Here is a 15,203-nt window from a genome sequence, read left to right as displayed (position 1 = left end):
GGAAAATTAAGTAACTCCTCTGACCTTTCATTGTTCTCACCTGTAAAATGGGTAAAATACTGAGTATTATATTACCTAACTTGTAGGTTCAGATTAAATTAAATTAGATAATATAAAGTGCCTAGTACAGAGCCTGGCACATGGCAGGCACTCAGTGAATGTGAGTTATTATCATTATCTCACTTTTCCTAGTTCCTTTTACAGTCTACACACTTATTTACCTGTAATTCCCCAAGTCCATTTCTTTCTTGGATAATCTATGTTGCAGCCTCTCCGTATTTACCAGAGCAACCTGCACATAGAACTCTTTTAAAATGTTTATTTAAACTGTGTCTTTCCTCCATTATGTCTATCTGATAATAAAATCACTCATTCTTTATTTTGTGTTAAAATCATTTTATTGATCCTATAAAGGTATTCCATAAAATGTATTATGTTAAGTACTTAGGATGGCTAACACAACTTCTGACCCTAAAAGTAATCATATTATGGAGGAACACTGAACCAAGGGGAAATAAAAAAATAAATGAAAATAGAAAGTTAAAGGGAACTTTAAATAGAAATTAACCATCATAAGACTTAATGGTATACAGTATAATATTTTAAATTTTTGTATATAAATAGTTTTCAGGATAGAAATTTATTTCTCATAACTAATTAAATAAATGTTATTATTCATAATCTATTGAGGAAATCAGAGAGTCTTTCTAATTTTCTTACTCCATTTCTTTAGAGTACTACCAAAACAAAATATTCAATAAAAAACATTACTTTTTATTTTCCTGGATGGAAAAGGATTAACCCTAAACAATTGTGTCTGAATGTTATCTGAAATTTATCAGTATGTTGTGTGTATATGTGTGTTATGGTATGAATGTTACTCAACTTCTCTTTCTTCAGTAATCCCAGCCTTTTTTCCCCCTTCTTCCTAAAAGGATGGTTGCCTTTCTTGGCTAATGAAATCCTATTTATCCAGTTAAATGTAACTTCTTCTGGGAATTCTCACATTACCCATGGACCCTCCCTATCCACCCTAATACAAGTTGAAATAGTTTATCTTTCTCCTGTACAACATAACATTTTGTTTATATCATTATGTACCTTAGAAATTAAGGTCTTTTTCCTAAGACATAGCAATGTCTGCAGTATAGTTGGCACTTGGCATATAAATTTTGGTTGAAGGTGTAGATGATTAATTCTCTCTTCCCTTATTTCCTACTGATCCTTTCTTAAAGTTTGCAGTGAGTGGTACTACTTTAAGAATTGGGGAAGTTGGTGAGATTTGGAGATGGTGTTGGAGGAAAGACAACCATTTTGCTTCCCCTTTCCATATTCCTTAATTTGTGCTATATGTTTTTAATTATATTACAGAAATTTCCAATCCAATCTCAAGAACAATATTCTGTCAGCGTTATGTTAGAAAAGAATGAATTTGAAACAATTCTTAAACAATACACAGAACACTGTGCAACATCTTGTGGCGACTTCCTCCAGCAAAATCTTGAGGCATTTCTTTAGCATTGTCTTTATCTTCCCATGGTGACTTATGAGGCATGCTTAAGAAAATTTTATATTAAAGGTCAGAGATTCCAAAAGATCCAGCCAAAATTTTGGGAAGTTTATAGTGTGATTAATTCCTGGAGTCCTTCATTTTCCAGCCCTTTAATTTGTGCAATCACATTGACTGTTCAAAGTATACACTGCTTTTTAAAATCTTTCAAATACTCTGGGCACAGCCACAACTAGGAATTCATAAAAAGAACTGATTAACATTCCCCACCAAAAGGATCCTTGAAGGAAACTAAAAACAAAAAACATATTTTTGCTGAATCCAATTTGCTTACATTTCAACACACATAACTCCACTTAACTGGCCATCACAGCAAAAGCCACAACACACACCCACAACAGCAGCAGCATGGAGCTGACCACACAACTCAACAGACAATGCAGACAAACTTGAGTATAAACCAAGATTTTTCTACCTCTTTTCATAACAGGTTAGTGCTGGCCCTCAGTGTTGGTGTACAGTTTTTATGGCATGGGAAAATAGGGATGTTTCTGCCCTATAAAAATAAATGTGTTGAAGGCTTTAGTTTGAGCTTACACAATGTTAGAAAGTTCCAAAGGCACTGGCACAATATCAAAAAAAGAAAAAAAAAAAAAAAGAATCCCACAAACAAATATATCACTTAAGCACATGGAAAGATGCTAAGAAAACACTGGTAGGGAAACTACTGGTTTCCTGGATGATTTATGCAATAGTTTTCAATAGCTTCCTGAAAAATAAAGAATAAGAAAGGCATGCTAGTGGGTCTTTGGTGGGGCATATATTGTCGCCGACCCCCATTCATACTGAGTCTGGCTTTAAACTGTTCAATAAGTCATTTTCTCCCTGCAAAAGTAGAAAGAACAGAACCCTCATTTTTCTTAATCTTTTAAGCCTTAGGAAGAGCTAAGGGAAAGAGTATAGAAATGCATGCACTATCTTTAATAAAGAAAGAGATACATAGAATAAAAATTAAAATATAAAGAACAGTTTCTTCATTTTATGTATCATAATACACATTTCTTTCCAAGCCTTAGTTTGATACATATAGATTTTCACGTGTGATATCTTATCTACTCCAGAAAGTGCTGGGACAGAAAGATAAGTAGGAAGCAGGAAATTCTGAATTTGAATAAAGGCAATAAATACCTTTGCTGTTACATCAAAGGATGCAAGGTGGAAGATGGGGCTTGAAACTGGGAATGTTTCCCAATTGGACTTAATGATTTGTAATTCTTTAAAAATTAAAACTTACCACATTCTGTGCAAAGTTTTCAAAAGATGTTCTGCGATCCATTGAGTATTCCGACTTACATGTGTGGGGTTGGGTGGGGCAAAGGAACAAAGAGAGAGAGAGAAGAAAGAAAGAAAAAGAAAGAAAGAAAGAAAGGAAGGAAGGAAGGAAGGAAGAAAGGAAGGAAGGAAGGAAGAAAAGAAAGAACAAAAGAAATAAAGAGAGGAAGGAAGGAAGAAAGAAAGAAAGAAAAAGAAAGAAAGAAAGGAAAAGTCAGAAAGAAAAACAGCAGAAAAAGACAGGATGATGAAATGATGCAACACCAAATTCATGTTCTAAATCATAGGGATCAGGAAGACAGGAGAGTTGCCACAGAAGGCCTCTTGTCACAGGACATGGGCTCTGTTTGCATTAGTGCTTTTACTTTTAACACCAAAACTCTTCTTGTGCAAACAAAATAGTGTGATTTCAAGAGAAATCAAATTACACTAAAATGAAGTAGATACATTAAGGTTTTATGCCAACATTTTCAAAGCCTAAATGTTTGAAAATCTAGTGGCTTAACTTCAGAATTTCCTCATAATTTTCTACTGGTACTAAATTTCTGTTGATAACATCATTAATTCTGTAGAGCATTGCTGTCCAGTAGAACTTTCTGAAAACATGGAAATTTCATTCTATACTAACTAATATTTCAGAAGTCTTTAGCTGTGGCCATTGAGTACTAGAAATTTGAGTAGAATTTTATGTAACCTTAACTAATTTAAATTTAAACTTAAACAGCTCAATGTGGCTAGTGGTTGCTGTACTGGACAGTACAACTACAGAGTATCTATTTCCCATTGCAAAGTCAATGGACTTTGAAAAATACCATTAGCTTAAATGATGATCATGAATTACGCAAAATTATAATTTCACCTCAGAATTTCAAGAAGCTATGGATTATTTTAACATTACAAAATAATGAATGATGTTGATGTTTACATCCAGATTTTCCATTCCCTGTTATACTGGTTATATAAGGTGTTATTTTCAGTGAGACTTTGATTATAAACATTAATTGAACAATGTAGCCTATTGCAGCTCTTCGAAAATGTGCTTGGCTATCATCTTAGGTATGAAACCTCACCGTAGGGATACTATGTGACTCAGAATAAATGCCAAATGAAAATATGTGGAAGCAAACATTGCTGCATTTTGGCAACTATCATTGAAAACAATGAGTTATGGAGCATATGGCCCAAAACATACATTCTATCTTACTGGACAAGGAAAACTCTCTTTAAGTTTTTGATCTGATGACACTGTTCTTTTCCTTTCTTTATTGTAATTTTTTATTTCCTTAAACTGGCATACAGAAGACTAACATGAAACATGAAAACGGTGTCTAAACAACTTTGTAAAGCATGAACATCTGCAGAAACAAACAAACAAAGAAGAAAATAAGCAATCAACAAACAGAAACCCATACAACTTAAATGGCCCTTATAAAATGCAAAGGTTTGGGGGAGGGTCTTGGAGTATATTCACTTACCATTTGTCCAATACTGTGGGCCCAGCAGAGGTAACTACTCCAAATAACTACAACTGAGAACTAGGTCAAAAAAGTTCACAAAGAACCAATACCTTTTTCTTTGCCTGTAGAAGCTCTTGATAGGCACTGGATCTTATAAAACGTGGGTATGAATCACTTTTCATCAGTTTGTAAATGTGCTCCTAAAAAGAAATAATGGTTGAGGTGCTTCCTTATTATTTCTCGGAAAAATCAAATACTGTGATAAGAATACAACATTTGGTTCAAAAACAAATTTGGAAGCAGCTAAAAATAATGATGATGTTGATGAGAATACCTTATATGCTTATAGAACATTTAGACTTTCAAATTTATTATTTTATTCAAGGATCAATTTTTAAACTGGTTTGGGAGCTATGGAGGAGGTAAACCACATCCAGTCCTTAAAAAAAAAAAAAAGGAATTTAGTTAGCAGATTGACATGAAGTAATTTCAAATCAAGTTGTTGATTTACATAGATCATTTAAGAATATAAATAAATCTGCTGTCTCTTAAGATTACTCCAGGCCAAAAGAAAATGATGTGAAGTCAAGATTCAATAATCATTCTAGAAACCTTTGGCATTTATATGTAGTTGGAGGGTGCAGACTTCCCAAATGAATCATCTCTTTGGTGAAAACTGTCATCTACATCCACTTTAGGCCAGAGCACAAGTCCAAAAATAAATTTTGTGATATTTAGTTGCTAAACCTCCCAATTTGTGTGCATGTTTTGACTTATTCAGAGATAGATTAGGTAAATATTTGATAATCCTAATCAGTCTGCAATGTTCTGTTTTGATGATGAATATTGGTAGACAAAGAAGAAAAAAATGTATCCATCCAATTCAGTGTTGGCCCAATCTAGGGAGATTCTGCTTTGGCTTATTGCACTCTAGGGGAGCATAAATGCTCCTTGTTCATTCCAGTCTGTTAGACATAGAGTTTTGAACCAGTTGAGAGTATCCAGAATGTCCCAGTCTCTTCTTGTTTGTAGAAAATATATATTTTAAGAAATGACTCAGTTTCCCTGGTCTTAAACACACCAGTGATAATTTAAGTGAATCCACTTAAAGACATTCTGGATTAAGTCTCAATATCTAGTCTAAGGTTCAGCTCCAAAAGTATGGTACATTTGGAATTGTATCAGAATTTGTTGTTGGAAAAATGAGGAAATGTCTTATTTAGAAGTCAATCATTTTGGGATTCAGATGTTATCTTGCTCAAGATCTACCACTTACAAAATGTAAATTTTGACCACTTTATTCATTTCTCTGAGTCTAAATTTTCTAATCTATAAAATAGAGTTATTGTCAGGATTAGGGGAATGATAAATGTTTAGCGAAGTATAAGGGTATGCATAGTAAGTGCTCAAATATGCTTGAGTATATGCCAGGTACACTTCTAAGTGCTTGCCTATATTAGTTAATTATATCCTCACAAAACCTCAACAAGGTTGGTAACCATTTTTATATCTATTTTAAATATGAAGAAACTGAAGCATGAAGAAGTGAAGTACTTGCAATAGGTCACAGAGCAAAGCTCAGACTAAGACCCAGGCAATTTGTCTCCAGAATCTGCTTTCTTATTACACTGCATCTCTTCTTAAACAACAGCATGAAATTCTATTATTATATTTTTGAATATATGGTTTAAAAGCCTACAAAAAACTGGAATTAAATGTCTGAGGTTGATTGAAAAAAGAAGCCTATGGTCAGGTAGTAGTGTTTTCTATAGAAAATCATGCCTTTTCCTTTTATTGAAGACCCAATAAACAAGAATATTCTTCAATGACACAGATAACAAAGAAATGTTCTTTTTAATATTAAGATTTTGGGAAGGTAATTTCAAATATTATACACGCTGTTGGCTCCAGAAAAATGCTTGAAAGTTTATCTTGAACTGCAAGAAAGAAAAACCAGCAGAGAAGTAAGCAACAGAACCAGAATTTTCATACTGCTCTCTCTCATGTGTCTCCATAGAATGTAATTATTTCCACGTAGAAGACCATGGCAGAGCCAGGGTGAATGAATGGGTTTTTGGCTGGCTGTTTCAACCTGTGTTAGTTTTCTGCACAGTGGCTCATTTCTTTTTAAACCAAAGCCAAGGATAAACATATTTTCTACCAAGAGTAAAAATAAGAAAGGAAATTTGTGTACCTTATTCTTCATCTTCTATATTTTATTTAGTAATGTAGTTATTTAAAAAACAAGATACTTTCTAGAGCCAACATTCTTCTCTAAAAGAGGTTTTAAGAAATTATAAAGCATGCATGTTCTGGTTTAAAAACCAACTTCAACATATCATTAGGAAATAATATCCTCTCATTTCATGTTTATTTTTCCTATTGAGCACAATATTTTTTTAGAAAAAGTAGAAATTCAAATTGCTTCTAAGGGGGCAATTACACCCAGTTTGAGAAAAAAGAAAAGACACATAAAAATTTGTCTTAGGATGTTAATATTAATATCAATTTCCTTTTTTCTTCATTTGGTAGACTAAAAAATTAACTTGGAAAAATAATAAATTTACTATTTCATTTTATCATCAGAGACAAAAGTGGTTTGAGTTTTACATAACTTCAAGCTAATTTAGTTTAGTTCTGACTATCCATAATAATAAATTATTTAGGAATGTCAGAATCTTAGAATCTCCTCATTGGAAGACAAGTTAAAGAGTTCAAATACACGTTACTGAGGTGACAAAGTAGAAAATAAAGTAAAAAGTTTTCAAATATTTAAAATATTTCCCTTCAAGAAATTTTCATGTAAAAACATTCAAATTTACAAAAATTCCCAGGCTTTAAAAACTCATTTTAAAGCATCTCTGTTCTCTTATAGATCAATTAGTTATTTTACATACAGTTACCTAAATTGAAAATATTAGATATAGCTGCCAATTACAATGAAAATAAAACAAAAGTACCCCAACTTTCAACTTCTCAGGAGAACATCTGTGATGCAATGTGAGGCCCATCCATGTACCAACCTGAGCATCTTCGAATGTGTATCGTCCAGGCTCCTTCACATTCTGTGTGGTTTTGTCATAGCTCTTAGAATCCAAGTTAATAGCACTGGGGGCTCCTGGAGCCAGAAATTCTTGCCATATTTCCTGAACTCGAGAGGGGACTTCTCTAATAGGCCTTTTCTTCAGGTCCTCCACTGCTAGCCAGAATCTATGTAAAATGTGACACCAAGCATTTACTCCAATGCCTCATAATCTGAAAATTCTTAAAATATTGACCTATCATACAATTCACAATGAAGCATAATAATGAACTCATTTTCTCTGAGGCCTTCCAGAAACAGGCCTTTACCATTTTTTTTAATTAGTTGTATTCAAAGATATAACATTTGGAGAAAAGAAATCTTGAAAACTATCTCTTTTTGATGTTCTCTGTTAAAAACAGATCTGCCAGGGTCCTGATTCTATACAACCTTAAATTTTACTGAAACAAAGGAGCACTGCTAAAGAACCATTTATTAGAAAGGAAGAGGAGTTTGAAGGGCATTAAGGTGAGTGACGTGGATCATCTGATTAGGGGGGATAAAGTATGCCACATACTCTATCTTTTGGATCTTTTGTCCATTTGAGCAATGAGGGTTAGTATGGAGAGGATTTTCTTCTTTACCAGGTAAGGGAATTACAGTGAAGCTTTACTGGAATTAAAAGAGGCCTGGACACAGATTAGAAAATGCCCCAGCTGGAGAAATCAGGGCAAGTAACTAATTTTAGGCAATTTAATTCAGGGAGTTATGAAATGACAGAAGCAGCAAGCTTTCACATGTAATTGTTCAAAAGGCTTAAATGTGCAGAAGCATTATAGCAATTCAGAAGTTCTGGAAAAAAATAATACTGACTCACTGCTAAAGATAAAAATATATTTTATATGCTCCTGTATAGAATATAGTATATTCTGAAAGGAAAGAACACCAGAACATGTTTTGCTTGATAAAAGCAAATAGCAAAGTCTAATAAGAAGTCACTTTCTATTAATGGGTTTCATTTTTAAAAATTTTGCTCTATATTATGTCTTTTTGGTTAGACCTAGAAATGATGACAAAATGAATATGTATATAACACATCATATAGTGTTTTAAATTAAAACTAGATACTTGAAAAAGGAAGTACTAGATCTATGTTATCCTCAACAGGGGCCAGATGTGATCATGAAATGGAAAAATGACCACAGAGATGAAGGTCACTACAAGCTACAGAGTCTTAAGAAAGGTAGAAGGGGATAAGCAGTACCTTCATAACTATTACGTTTTAACTTGCAGATTAATGAAAGTTCAAAAATAAGTAATAAAGTAGTTGAGCTACAATTAGAATATCAAATATTACTCAACCTAGTAATTGTCCAGGTTCTAGATACCATTTTCCTGTAGATAGATAACAGTAGATAATCCAACATGAACAATGCTTTAAACATGAAACTACCATGGGTTGCTTTCAGAAGGGAAAGGTCAAGACCATTTCCTTTTAAAATACAGATTCTGACACTGTGCAATCTAATAGGAATGCTAGGTATAATCTGAGGGAGCATAAGTGTTATAATTCATGCTCATTCAGGTTCATTTCAGCACTCTTTGAACACATAGATAAAAAGAATGTCTTTGTCCTTGAACTAGCAAAGATACACCATTCAAATGGCCATAATAATAATAATAATAATGGAATAATAATAATAATGGAAGCACATGAGAGATTCTCAAGGAATAGCACAAACCAGACAGTCTGGGAATGCAGAGCAGGAAGGAGCCTCTCTGCTGGGGCAAGTACTAGGTTGGAAAAGGGAGTTCTAGGAAGGATGTACAGATGCAGTGACATCTTAAATAGGCTTGAAATTACGGATGAAATATCAAAGGGTTGAGGAAGTAATACTAACAGCACCTACACTGATAAGTAAGTGCAGGCACTATTCTAAGTGATTTAGCTATATTAATTCATGCAATCCCTACAACTTTATAGAGTATGTGTTAATATTTCCCCCACTTTAGAGAAAACTGAAGAGATGAAGGATAGGTCACTTATTTAAGTTACCCACTGTGAGTGCCACAGCTATGGTTTGCCCCCAGATCTGCAGCAGATGACATGCTCAAAACCGCTCTCTTGAATGCCTCCTTAAAAGCATCACTGCCTTTCTTATCCTCAGCATAGTCATTGTAATAATTTAGTAGAAGGTAAAGGGCACTGGCTATTTATTATAGCCCCTTATTATATGGTAGCTGGACTCTGAGGAATTATCTTATAATCTTTGAGCCTTGATTTTGTCATCAGTAAAATGGAATGCTAATGCCTATCTCACTGGGTTTCCATTAGATTAAATGAGATAAATTATGTAAAGGGCACTTTTGAAGTGCTTGACATATTTTTAGGCACTCATATAACATTCATATTATTACATTTACTTAGTACTTACTCTGCTTTACCTGAAAAAGGAATGAGCAAAAATACACCAAGGGAGAGCAGAAGTTATATTTGAGGAATAAGTACTTATTAATAAGCAGTTTTTCTTGACTATTGTTTCTGTCTCAATACTAGAAGAAAATGCTCATATGAGTGCCACACTTCCCTAAATAGCAGATGCTAAATAAGATGCATTGAGACTTATTTAGGTGTAATTAGCCCTGCTGGCTAACTTGACTGTTTCGTCTCCCTTGGTCTGTGACACCAGATACCTAGGCAGAAGCAGGGGGTTTAGGTTGGGGGAGCAGTGGACAGTAGTTTGGTATTGGAAAGCCTAGGATGCCAATTATTAGTAATCTGATTCTGAAAGATGCTTAATTCTTCCAGTCATATTTTGCTTGCCTGTAAAATGGGGCAAAAATATTTACATTTCATTTTTGAAGTTATGATTAGATGAATGATAATCAGAAATAATAAATACAAAATACAGCATGGCATACTTATAAAAGTAGTGAACATAAAGCATATTATGGCATATAGAAGGTATTAAAGAATTATATCTATATTTATCAATCCTTAATATGGAAACATATAACAAGCTTATAGTATATACTCAAGAAATATATATGTGACTATATATAAAATATATAATATTTCTTTTTTAAATTTTACTTTGTTTTTATTTCAACATAACATGCAGTAAAAAAAATTAACAGGATTTATTAGCATTTACAATGCTTACAAAGATAAAGGACTCTAAAAGCAATTTAGTTCAGATTTAAGAAATTGCTCTAATTAAACACTTATAATAAATCTCTTTCCAAATGATCAGTTTAGACCAAAATTTAAGATAGCATTTGGTAGATATTTATGTCTGCTGTCAATTTGCAATATTTTTATATAACCTCTGATTCTTGGGATATCCAGCCCCTGTTTTCCTAACACAGCAGAAAAAGACATATACATGTGGCCATGTAAATTAAAGGAAGAAATGAAGTAAGGGAGATCCTAGACTGCAAAAATATATGCAAGCATTTACCTTTTCCAGAACTAAACGTTTCTTCCATAAAAATATTAAATATCCAAGCCCTATAGAACTAGGGCTGAGACTACTTCAAATTAACTATTCTGTATTTTTAAAATATAGGACAGAAAGCCTTTTGGATGATATTTATACATTTTCACACAATGAAATATGTAATATTACTTATATGTAATTACTTATCAAGCAATCTAGTGTGGCATAGAATTACTGAGATAAGAAATAGTTAAGGCATGGATTAAGAAAATAGCAGTGATTCAATTTCATTCATGAAACAGAGTTTGCACACGCTATTCCTTTTGCCCCAAACTTCTCTCTTCCTTTTTTGCCTGGTTATCTCCTTGTCATCCAAGCCTAGAAGCTGTTTCCCTTAGGATGCCTTTACTGATCTCCACCTCTAGGTTTGCCATTCCTCTGTATTTCTCTGATCTAACACCCATGATTTTGTGTTGTGATCTGTTTTCTTCCCTGTATTCACCACTAGGCTGTACTTTTAATAAGAGCAGGAAGGATGTTTATTTGATTAGGTGATACTGGTGGGGCACTGCTTATTTATTTCTTCATCATGAAACCCATGATGTCAGCATTTTTTCAAAAACTTAGAGAATTAGAGGAAACTCCACCTCCCCATCCACTAAAAGGCTAAAAATAGACTATCTCTGCTTTATTTTTATGCATTCTTGTACTCAATAATTGATCATGTGACCTCAGGATAGAAAATGTTATTTAGTAGGTCCAATAAAAATCCTTAGCAACTGCAGACCTTGTGAAAGCCCTGTCAACAAGTATTCTCATAAACTTGAACGAGAATAGGAAGCTGCATCCCAACAATCCATGACAGGCATGCACATATAATTAAATCCCTCCAGACTCTGTCTGTGGTCAACTTGCTTAATCCATGGGACATCTGTCAAAATTCTATGTATTTCTGAATGGTTTGGTATTGGTATGTGTTAAATCTCCTGAAAAGAATGTGACATTTCTGGAGCTGCTTAGTTCCAGTCAAAATAAATGAATGCTGATGCCTTTCTGTAAATGAATTTCACAGGACTGCATAAGGCATGGGAAAGTAAATTAGAGTAAGTTTCAAATGAATAATGAATGAAAGAGCTTGTAGAAAAACCATTTTATGTAGTGGAAAGTTATCACTCACTTCAGTGACCTTAGAGCCATTAAAATCTATTCCAATGTCTCACATTTAAAAATTCAATTTCCAGGTGCCTCAAGTCAGAAAAGTTTCAAAAATATGTAAGGATGCTGTTTACAACAGATGGGAAGGATGCACACCCCTCCAGCAGGGCTCAGTGAGGTGCTGCTCTCAACTGCCCTGAGGCTCATTTAAGTGTACAAAGTAAATGTACTCCGTAGTTCTGTTTCAAGTTTTATAGAAGCACTCAATCTCTTTTTCTAGATCTTACTTGAGATGCAACATACAAAGAAGACCAATATTGATAAATAGGTGATATTTTAATTAAACTGCATAAATATTATCAATGATTCCACACTTTGCCAAATACTAGTCTAAGTGTTACTCTTCTTTATGCAGGCCATTTCAAATGCAACATATTTACATAGTTAAACGATCAGGAGACAGTGTAAAATAAACCTTTATGAGGAAGTGATAATGTTGGACAAAGTGCTTTGCCTTCATTACCTTTTCTTCTTCCATCAGGAGGTAAAAATTCAATGGGCCCATATCATCATCATGATGTTGGTGGGATAGTAACTGGTCTATCAAGTGCAAAATAACCAGACTCATCACAGGTAGGTCTCTCTTGCATATAGTACAAGATTCAAACAACAAGGTTTACCGTAAGTTTTCTGAGCTGAATTCTGACTCCAGAAATTTAAGGAACTGTTCTCTCCCAACTGGATCTTTCAGTGCTTCATCCATGCCAAAACCCCATCGTTTTACCCTCTGTTGGCTTGGTTCTTTGCTGTAGAAGATAAAACAAAGCCAAATATATTCCTTTCAATACAAATTCTATCTTCTGCTATTATATTTCCCCTCAAAATCATATATGCCTTTAATTTCCCATCTTTAACATATTTTTCAGAAAAAAAATCTCTGATTGATGGATCTGCATGAAATTATCATGAGATGAAAGTTAGGCATTAATAATAAAGTATAACATTTATTAAGCATTAGATGCAAAGAGATGGATTCTCTCTTTTAGATTTTTCAACAACTTTATGAGACATATACTATTATAATTCTTGTTTTAGAAATGAAGAAATTGAGGCAGAAAGAGTGTTATAACTTGCCAATGTTTAACAGGTAATATTCCAGACATTCTGAACCCAGAGCTCAATTTCTTAACCACTACACAATGAAGTTTCATGGTGGCAGATTGTATTTGAGGAAAATACATTGAGACTCAAAAGACTTAAATCCTGGTTTATGACTCTGCTGTTGATTAAATGTGTGACCTAGTCCTGGTTGAGTCACAACATTTTGGGGTTCCAACTTTCATATGTATAAAATCTAGAATTTAACGGATGAAGACATCTGTACTTGTCAAGCATTTAAGAACCACTGGATGGAAGAGAAGGTCCATAAATGCAATCTAGACGAGTGCTACAGAATACTAAATCCTCACTCTGTAAAGGGGTATGCAATGATCTTTTTATGACTCCATCAAGATTGATGATATAATTCTTCCCTTATATAGCTGATGAAAGAAACCAGGGAGTCTTAAACTGTGCTTTGCTTTTCTTAAGAAGTCAGACTCTTGTCAGTTTCTCTTAGAGTGTTTATGGTAAATTCATTTTGTTTTAAAATTGAATTTATAAAGGCATACTTGTATTGGGCTTAAGTAACTATGGATGTAGCATTCATTTTACTTGAATAGATGGGCTTTTGTGGCTATGCAGATTTTCAAGGAAGCTAAAAACAATGAGCTAAATTTTAAGAACTAAAGACCCTAACTCTGACTAGTCTTCCTTGAAACGTTTGCACCTCTAATTTTTTGTGCCATTCTTACTGGAAATGCAAATCTAATATAAATGCAAACATCTAACTTCAAAAACCATTACCTTGAACAAGAGCTTTATATCATGGCTAATGTAGACACAGAGTAAAATTACTTTTACAATTAGTCAGCCATAAGATTCTTCCTATTTCACTCAAACCCTGAAATAAGTGAAATATTTGGAAGGAAGAGAAAATGTCACTTACCTTGCTTCAAGTTCCCAGAAGGTAGTATCGTCAGACAACCATGGGTTAGAAGGGTCAGGTGGCACAAGAAATGGGTCATATTCTACATACTGTTCCGTGTAACTTAGCAGACTCGAGAGAAAGAAACATTTTCATTTTCCTTAGTTTTCTGGCTGAGGTTTTATCTGATCTTTGTAAGGGACACAATATAAAAACATCTGGCCAAGGAATCCTTGCTTGTTTATAGAATGAAATCCAATAGCAGTTTTCATGCTTCAATAACTTTAATGCATCAACTTGTTGTGCTTCTTGGAAGACAAATCTGGCTAAGGATTCCATCTCTCCCCATGCCTAAGCAATATGAATTAATATCCCTCCATTAAAATGAGGCAAAATGGAAGAGGTCACTGTGTAAAAGGAAGTGTTAAAGGTCAGTTCCAATCCTTGGTCAACTAGCCCACCCACAGCACAACAGAGAAGTTTAGCTCAACTTGGAGAAGGGATTAAATGGAAATTTTTTGTCCAAAGTATTTACAGGAATTAGGTAAAGGGGGAATCACTGACAACAAGTTTTTGAAAAAAAAAATCTGTATCTAAAAAAGAACTAAAGGGAAAAAGGAGAGGAAAAAAGTTGGAGAGGTAAGATTTGGCAATGCCCCAAAGTGAAGAACATGAATGCCTTAAAAACAGATTTAAATGAAAAATAGGAAAATATATAAAATCTGAGTTTAATTCAAATTCTGAAGTCATAAAATAACTGAGTAGTGTGAATGTTAAGAAGAATTTACAGAGAGCTTCTAAGTTGCCAAAAGGTAACTTAATAAATTGAAAGTTTCATTTCTCCTAGCAGGAGAGAAAAGATTCAACTCCTTGGAATTATCTTCTGTATTTGATTCTGGTTGCACAAAGACTGGACCTCTAGAGACCTAAGATAATAATGATTATGCTGTCATTTGAAGTACAACAAAAGAGCTCTTTGAAAGTTTTCCATGTTCAAAAAGGAAATGGAAAATAATATTTCTTACAGGGCTCCAATTATTTATAACAATTCTCCTCCCACCAGTTCTCTTACCATATTGAGCCCATTTAATTGTCATATGAAAATTTTTTTATTTATATGGGTGTCTTGCAATACTTACCTATCAGCAACTTTTGACATTTTTAATCGATGTCTATCTAACTGTATTTGCCAATACTTTATCTGAAAAAAGAGATAAAGAAGTAGTTACAGTCTCACAATTTTCAACTCTAAATTCTGATA

General features: G+C 33.7%; 1 protein-coding gene across 2 annotated transcripts in view; it reads right to left on the bottom strand.

The window, feature by feature from the left end:
* The window catches only part of RGS7 (regulator of G protein signaling 7), a 663,829-nt gene that overhangs the window by 15,535 nt on the left and 633,091 nt on the right, over positions 1-15,203 (bottom strand). The window contains exons 13-18 of one of the 2 annotated variants that reach the window (XM_055084226.1): positions 15,082-15,143; positions 13,964-14,074; positions 12,597-12,722; positions 7,323-7,509; positions 4,410-4,499; positions 1,992-2,066 (exon numbers count right to left, since the gene is read on the bottom strand). In XM_055084226.1, coding sequence (XP_054940201.1) covers positions 1,992-2,066; positions 4,410-4,499; positions 7,323-7,509; positions 12,597-12,722; positions 13,964-14,074; positions 15,082-15,143 — 651 coding nt within the window. Of the gene's footprint in view, positions 1-1,991; positions 2,067-4,409; positions 4,500-7,322; positions 7,510-12,596; positions 12,723-13,963; positions 14,075-15,081; positions 15,144-15,203 lie in introns of those variants that run through there. The other variant, XM_024133721.2, reaches the window with a different exon arrangement.

Source organism: Physeter macrocephalus, chromosome 4 (genome assembly GCF_002837175.3).
Source record: "Physeter macrocephalus isolate SW-GA chromosome 4, ASM283717v5, whole genome shotgun sequence".
NCBI lineage: Eukaryota > Metazoa > Chordata > Mammalia > Artiodactyla > Physeteridae > Physeter > Physeter macrocephalus.
Note: the sequence above shows the minus strand (reverse complement) of the source record. Positions and strands in the feature narration are given on the sequence as shown.